Below are 8,682 nucleotides of genomic sequence, written 5' to 3' on the forward strand. Positions count from 1 at the left end.
GACAAGGTTATAGAAAGTCTGTAAGAGCCTAAATCCAATATTTTTTTTCCTAACTGAAGACAAAGTAAAACGAAAATTGTATTATTTTTGTTATTTTATGACTGAAAAACACTGAGCTGTAGTTTTGGAACATTGCTGATTTAAAGAAGTTCATGTGGTAAGTGATTTTAATTTTTTTTTAGTATCACATAGGTTTACCTGAACCATTTTCTTTTTTAAAAATAAGTGAGTTACTCATATGCTTTTATATAAAGTTTCACAATCTATTTTAGGTTTGTTGACAACTCATGTTTCAATGTCCACTAGCACAAAATGTGCTATTTATATTGGAAGCATGTCTGAGTCTTGGCTCCAAATATTTCTCTGATTTTGGAGATCTGGTAGGCAAATTCAATTATCTGTGCCTCTTTAATCTTACCATGTGACTTATCTGGAGCTCAAGTTCATTTCTTTTTATTTATTTATTTTTTTTAAATTTTTCCCCCCAGGGTATAGGACTTTTGGGTGAAGGTTTACCATTTTGAGAAATTTTTACATAATTCAATATAAAATTTAACAGGATTAGGACTTTCTTTAAGTAAGAAAAACCACTAAGTTCACTAAGTCCTTTAATAATAGGACTACTACTTACAGCTTTTGAATATTGCAAACTGGGCAAATAGAAAAAAAAAAATCAAAACATGGAGATAAATATATATGACAATATAACATGCATAGATGTGATATTAAGTATTTGCATTAAAAATTTCAATGGCACTTAAATTACTTTCTATACAAATATTTAATTATGAGACATCTATCAAGTACAAATGACAGAAATAGGTAGCTTTTCTTTGTCAATGCTAATTTATCTGCATGTTAAAAATCCTTAGTATCTGGCATCAACGTAAACCTACTTTGAAGAGGGACAGAAATTTATAAATAACTGATATTTATAGTAAGTAAGAAATAAAGCTATAGAAAAAGATACAATTTTCTTGGATGTACTACTTTTTACTTAACATTTTTATGTTAACTTTTATTTAAATGATGGCTTTGATATGATTTTAAGAGATTCTAAGCTAAAAGTCTAAATTATTGGCACTCAATTTGTTAAAAGGAAATTTGAATATACATCATAGCCTTTATCTTACAATGTCATTCATAGTATAGACATGAAACAAAATAACAAATACCTCTTAGGTAATATTGATTGAAAAAAATATTATCAGGAACATTAGAAACGAAGTAATTTTGAGTTAACAGAATTCTCATCTTTTAAACATTGAATATGTCTTATTGACACTTCCAATGTAACTACTCCTTAAGGAGTCATTTTATGTTGCTAGGATATTATCAAATGTATTATTTCATATTTTTAAGAAATTCCTAAGATAGCGCACTTGACACATTATAGTAACTGTTAGACTCTACGTCATCAGGCCTATATCATCAGCTATTTAGTCAGTGTTCTCTATTATTTTGTTCGTAAAACTTATCTACACTGTTATACTCCTCGCAAATTTTTCTTCCCTGTTTGTTTTTTAAACCTTTTTTCTGGAATGAAACTGCTCTCTCTATTTGAAAGGCACTTCTTTATCCTCTACTTCCCATTCCTCCTACCCCATCATTTATATGGACTGGTGGGTTTTGCCCAAAGCTGTGGTGGCTTTTTTATTTATTTATTTTTTTAGAGGTTTAACTTTAGGGTATGTGCACTTGTCAGAGAGAGAGAGAGACAGACAGACAGACAGAGACCGTGAGAGGGAAAGTGTGAAATCACCCCCACCATGGGAAATGGCTATGCCACAATCTCTTCTCCATTCTCCTCCTGGGATCTTGGGCACACACACACACCACAGGCCCGGCACGATTTTCAAGCTGCCAGGTCTGGGACTCAAACAGTGGTAGGCCATGTGGGAGTCCAGTGACATAAATGCTATGCTATCTGCTGGTCCCCAAAGCTGTGACTTTGTATTCAACACTCTTTTGATACCTTGTCAGGTCTCAGGGATTTAGCTTTCTATGCCTGATAATTCAGCCAGTGTGCACTGGCCTGTATATACTCATTGCTTTGGCATCTTTACTTGGTTTCTGTACTCAGTCAGTTAAGTATTTTTTGTGTGCCATTTCTCAAATTATCATTGCTTTGTTCAAAAACTCACAAAACTCTCTGCTTCTTTCTTCATATCTATTCCTTAAATTGTTTTTATATTTACATTTGTGGTTAAAAGTGATACCTCAGACTTAGTATATCCCATATTAATTTCTCAGTTTCCTCAACTAAGTCTCTCTCTAGATTGCACCATCAGTGATACAGGCATTGCCATTCTTCCATTCGCCCAAACTGTACATCACCAAGTCCCCTGTGACTCTTTTCCTTATTCCCTTACATCTAATCATCTGCTATTTCTTTCTTTTTCTTTTCTTTTTTTCTTTTCTAAATTTGCTAGAGGGTGAGAGAATCAGAGATGGGGTGGGAGTTGAGAAAGGATCTCCCATGGGGAATGGTCATGCCACATTCCTGTCTTCTCCATCTCTCTTTTTGGGATTTTGGTCATTTACACACATGCTGCACCCAGGATGTTTTTAAGTCTCCAGGTCCTGGGCTTAAATCATACTGTCAGTCATGTGGAATCTAGCCATCTTAAGCAACACAACACCCACTATTCCTATCCACCATTTCCTATAAGTCAATTTCTACTAAATCTATTGCATCTATTCTCTCTGCTTTAGTTAATTATTGCTGAATAGCAGTAACATTAGTATCTCACAGTTCTCTGGATTTTGTAGGTGGTTCTTTTGTTGGTTTATCCCTGGCATATAATTCGACTACTGCTAGCTGGTGGGTTAACTCAGATGGTTGGGATGGCTACGGACAACTAGACTCTTCATGGGGTCTTTCATCTCAGTTATGCTCACAGCACAGTGGTCTCAGAACTTTAAGAAATTAAGCCATTTTGTGCAAATCCTAATCATACTTCTGCTTTTGTCTTGTTTGTTCATGTTTGATTGGACAAAACAAGTCATAAGCCAGCCCCATAGTCATATATCCACATGGATTTGGATATTGGAAAGCGCCATTCATTGGGTAGCCTGTACGGTAACAGTCTATCTACCTTTTCTATTTTTCATTTTTACGGCTCTAATCATAGTTCCGATTTCCATTAGTGCTATGTTTACTGATGCATGTTTCCCAGTGTTTCCACTCAGTTCTCTCTGCTTTCTCATCCATCTGATATACTACAGAAGTTCTAATCAAGTTATGTCTTGTTTAAAACAAGCACAAACCGTCAATAGCTTCTTACAGAATTGAAGAGAAAAATTGTTTCACTCTCTTTGGCTTTGAACATCCCCAATATACCTTTCTTACATTAACTCCCATGGCTCCCCTATTACTTGTTTGTTTAAATATTGATTTATTTAATTCCATTTGTTGTTATTATTGTTGTTGTTGTTATTTAATTTGACCAGAGAGAGAGAAAGGGAAAATGAAGACGCAAGCCTCCAGGTCCAGGACTTGAACTACAGTTGGCCATGTGGGCGTCCAGCATCTCAACCACCACACTATCTGCCGGCCCCAGACTCCCCTATACTTAACTTATGGTTCTAAAACACAATATTGACTCCTTGTCCCTTTCTTATGTATCATAATTCTGTTTTTCTTACTTAAAGACAATTTCACTTTACTTCTTTTGGGCAAGTCAAATCCAGTCTTTATGTTAATTTATCCTCTCCTATTCTCACCTGTCAGAAATCATTTTCCTACCAATGAAATTCTAAAGCACTTTACTCAGAACTCTTAAGCCAGTGATTATATTCTTCACTTTATTATTGTTGTTTGTTTTTTCGTGTTTGGATGTGTTCCTTCCCTGATTTAATTTTTTAAATGGCTCTAATAGAAATATATGAATCGTTTATTATGCAATTTAACATTTTTATTAGCCATGTTTAAAGAAACAAAAAGAAATTGGGAGAATTATGTTAATAGTACACTTTATGTAGCCTGACATATTACAAAATGTTATCATTTCAATATATAACATAAAAATTGTTTTACATTGTTTCACACTAATTGTGAAATCCAGAGTGCATTTTACACTTAAAGCACATCTCTGTTTAGACTAATTGCATTTTAACTGTTACTAGTGAGTATCATATTGGAAACATAACTATAGAATTCTAGGAGCATTGGTATAATATACAGAATATTGACTTATGGCCAAACCTCTGTTATCAAATTGTGCACTTGTTGCTTACCATGTGCGTCTGGAGAATTTATTTAGTATCATTTGGTTACTTTGTGTTTACTAAGTTTTTGCAAGGATTAGAGCCAAGAGTATTATGCAATTTCTAAGTGTTCATTATTTTTGAAAAAAATCAATGAGACATAACCATGATATATGCCAATGTCTTGCACAACACCTGAAACTTAGGAGGTTTATGCTACAGTTACTTACTTAGCATGTAAGATGTTATCCTAATACTATTGCTTATTTCTGAAATATTAGATATTATGTCTATCTGTAAAAACTTTGATCAATATTTAATTATTTATAACATTTGTACAGTATAAATGCCATATAGTTTTGTAATGTTATATAAGTTAAAAAGCTGTCACAAACAGGGGTAAGAACCTAAGAAGATTATTAGTACTTATAGGGGAATAATTAAGTCCTTCCCCAAAGCTGATGCTTTCATATTTTTCCTCATCTTCTTTTTTAAGCTCACCAGAGGGCACATACACATACCAGAAAGAGACAGCAAGAGAGCAAGAGAGAGAAAAAGAGAGAGAGAGAAAGTGAGAAAACACCTCTCATGGGGAATGTTCACCTCAAATCTCCATTTTGGAATTTTAGTACATATGCACATGTGTTTGGTATGATTTTCAAGCTGTTTGGTCCAGAACTCAAATCACACAGATGGCCATATGGAATCCAATGCCTTAACCACCACTCCAGGAGCTGGCCCTCCTCATTTTAATAAGTGGTATCACCACCAACTATATTTTTAATATTTCTCTTCTCTTTTTTAAGAGTTATTAATTAAAATTCTTTCTTTTTCTTATTCATATTATTTTTTAATTTGCTGTAGGGCATGTGTGCTCACCAGAGAGAGAGAGAGGGAGAGAAAGAGAGAGAGAAAGTGAGAAAGCAAGCCACCAATTTCAGGACTCGAACTACAGTCAGCACTATGGAAATCCAGCGCCTTAACCACCACTCCACTTGCTGGCCCATATTTCTCTTCTCTTTATTCTTCAGCTATAATTTATCTATAAACCTATTGCCTCTCTACCTTGAAATATGTCCCGTCTATGCCTAGTCCAAGCCACTCCCCTTTTTCCTAGACCATTAAGTCTTCTAACTGATCTCCTTGTCTCTATTCTAATCCTCCTATAATACAGTTTTTTACCAGAGGACAGTGCTTGTCTTTAAAAGTATAGCAGAGTCAGGGACCAGCAGATGGCATAATGGTTACATCTCTGGACTCCCACATAGTTCGAGTCCTAGACACAGGCAGGTGTGCATGTGTGCCCAAAATTCCAAGAGGAGAATGGAGGAGAAGGGATCGTGGCATGGCCATCACTCCTGGGGGATGATTTCTCACTTTCTGTGTCTCTGTCTCTCTCTGTCTTTCCAGGGAGCTCATATACCCTATAGCAAAAATCTCTATCTCCCATAAAAGGAAAAAGTATAGCAGAGTTTTTCAGCTCCTCTTGTTCTAGCTTCATTGCCTTTTTCTTTCTTCAAGTCCTATGAGATCCAACAAGATCTCAGTTATTTCTGTGACCTCATTTTGTTTTATCGCTCTCCCTGCTCTTTAATTGCACAGGCTTTAGCAATGCTGGTTTTGTTTGTTTGTTTGTTTGTTTTTTTAATGCTCCTTGACTATTTTAAGCTTTTTCGTTTTGGGGGCTTTTACTCTTGCTCTCTCCTCTATATAGATCGCTCTTTCTATGATATTCAAACAACTGACTTCTTCTTATCCTTCAAATCTTAGCTGAACATCAATTTCTCATGAATGCTTTCCCTGACTCTGATCTAAAATAACTTGATGGTGAACTCACTCTCTATTTTACTATACTTTTTTTAAATTATTATCTGAGATTATTTATCATCATTGCTATTACACCAATAGTACTATTATTATTTTTCATGTATTTCCTTTTACTTGTTTTACTAGAGTAAGCTCTCTGAGAGCTCTGTTCATTTTATTCATCATTATATTCTGATCATCAAACACTGTGCTTGACAAAAAGCAGACACTCACTATTTGTTAAACAAATTGATGAAGTTTTCCCACCTATACTATTATTCTCTATCACAGGAGTTTATGTACATTAAGATGGAAAAGTGATGTGAATCTGTTTAATGTTTTATCTGGTATAGGACTGACTTGGCTATGGGGAGAAATAACCACCACTACCATCACAAACCCTCCTGCTATACCCATAGTATTAAGAGCATCCCTTGATAATGGAGAAAAAAAGTCCGTTTCTATAACTTACAGACATTTAAATTTCAAATAGTTTCCTAAATCTTCATGCAGGAATCTACATAACTAAAAATCAGAGTTGGGGTAGAAAATAGAACTGAATTAAATATCCTATTTTTTTTTGAAATGGAAACACGACAAGTGCTTACAAGCATAGTTAAAACAATATTTTGGTATGATTTCAGTTGGCTCTGATTGTTATATTCCTTTTATTAGTGGAAGAGATAAGAAATAAGATTATAAATAAGTACTGTTTGTATAATGTCAGATGTTTTAAAAGGTTAACATTCCCTCAATAAGAAAAAAAAATTAAATTAAATTCTAAAAGTCATTTAGTTTATTTTCCTGGGAGATTTTATGGATGTTCTTCACCTGTTCACATTATTATTGATAATCCTTTCATAATATGAATAAACAGTTTGTGCTCTGAGTATTTATTCATGTTAACATTTACTTTGTAAAATGTGCTCCTTACAGGAATATAAGTAGCTGCTGGAAAAAACACTGACAACTTCAAAGCAAAATGAAGTTCTTTCTGCTGCTTTCAGCCATTGGGCTCTGCTGGGCTCAGTATTCCCCCAATACTCAGACTGGTCGAACATCTATTGTCCATCTGTTTGAGTGGCGCTGGGTTGATATTGCTCTTGAATGTGAACGATACTTGGCTCCCAATGGATTTGGAGGTGTTCAGGTAGGTATTGTTCATAATATAAATTGCAGTTTACTATCCTTACAGTAAATAGAATGCTGATCGGTATCTGTTAAGCTAGTGTAATATTTTACTTCACATATAAATAGTGTTAAGTAAAAGATTTTTCTGAGGAAGAAAAAAATTCATATTTTATTAACATTATATTTTGATTCTGATATGATCATTCCTCAACAGGACTTCCTTCTCCAATGTGTTATACTTTTCAAGTGCTTGTAAGAAAATGTAGCTGTATATACAAAGATTTGGTATTAATTTTAGATTGGTTAGTTTCTAAAGCATCCAATAGAAAGTAGTAAGTAATGATAAAAATGATATAAAGTAAGTAATAATTTGACACTAATTAAGATTCCTCTATTTGTAGATCTCACCACCCAATGAAAATGTTGTAATTTATAACCCTTCAAGACCTTGGTGGGAAAGATACCAACCGATTAGCTATAAATTATGCACAAGATCTGGAAATGAAGAGCAATTTAGAGACATGGTGACTAGATGTAACAATGTTGGCGTAAGTGAATTCAAGATTTCTTTCATAGTATTTTATAGAAAAATAATTTCTCTTGTGTCTCTTGCTTCTTTGAGCAGAAAGTTTTCCATCTTTTAAAATGCTTATTTTACTCGCACTTTAGTTATCACTCAAAATTACCTGTTGCCTTGATGTTCAACTTTTGTAGATCTTTGTGAATGTGCCACTTATCTACTATTGAAAGCGAAGTTAAAATTTAAAGCAGAATCTACTTGTAAAGCAAAACATTAACTTTTTTTAAGAGACATTTTGGCTATAGAGCACATGTGCTTGCTGGAGAGACAGAGAGACAGAGAGAAAGAAAGTGAGAAATCACTGCCAGGGGGTATGACCATGAAACAATCTCTTCTCCTCCGTTCTCTTCTTGGATATTGGGCATGCAGGCAAACGCGTCCCACGTGTATTATGCTGCTGGGTCTGGGACTCAAATTGAGGTTAACTATGTGGGAGTCAGCGACAAAACCATTATGCTATCTGCTGGTCCCCCAAACATTAACTTTTAACCCTTATAATTATACACATTTTCTGGACACACTTTTCTGGATAGGAATTAGAAATTCTTTAGGACCAGCAGGTGGCATAATGACTATGTCACTCCCATGTAGCCGACCACAGTTGGAGTCCCAGACTTGGTGGCTTAAACTCATGCCAGGTGCGTGTGTGTGTGTGTGTGTGTGTGTGTGTGTGTGTGTGCCCAAGATCCTAAGAGGAGAATGGAGGAGAAGGATTGCGGTGTGGTCATCCTCCGCTGGGGCGTGATTTCTCGCTTTCTGTCTTTCTGTCTGTCTCTGTCTTCCTTGTGAGCGCATGCGCCCTGTACCCCGCCCCCCCCCCCCCCAAAAAAGAGAATAAACTCATTTACAACATTTGCTGCCATTTTTAAAATTTTATCATTTTTTAAAAAATTTGCTACAGGAGGGACCAGCAGTTAGCATAATGGCTGGGGCGCTGGACTCCCATGTAGCCAACC

At 35.1% G+C, this 8,682-nt stretch overlaps 1 protein-coding gene across 1 annotated transcript in view; it reads left to right on the plus strand.

Annotated features, from left to right (window-relative positions):
* The window catches only part of LOC102492959 (pancreatic alpha-amylase), a 16,207-nt gene continuing 7,525 nt past the window's right edge, over positions 1-8,682 (plus strand). The window contains exons 1-3 of the mRNA XM_006149496.2: positions 1-157; positions 6,952-7,165; positions 7,548-7,694. Coding sequence (XP_006149558.1) covers positions 6,998-7,165; positions 7,548-7,694 — 315 coding nt within the window. The 5' untranslated portion in view covers positions 1-157; positions 6,952-6,997. The remainder of the gene's footprint in view (positions 158-6,951; positions 7,166-7,547; positions 7,695-8,682) is intronic.

This window comes from Tupaia chinensis, unplaced genomic scaffold (genome assembly GCF_000334495.1).
Source record: "Tupaia chinensis unplaced genomic scaffold, TupChi_1.0 Scaffold000270_1, whole genome shotgun sequence".
NCBI classification, from domain to species: domain Eukaryota; kingdom Metazoa; phylum Chordata; class Mammalia; order Scandentia; family Tupaiidae; genus Tupaia; species Tupaia belangeri.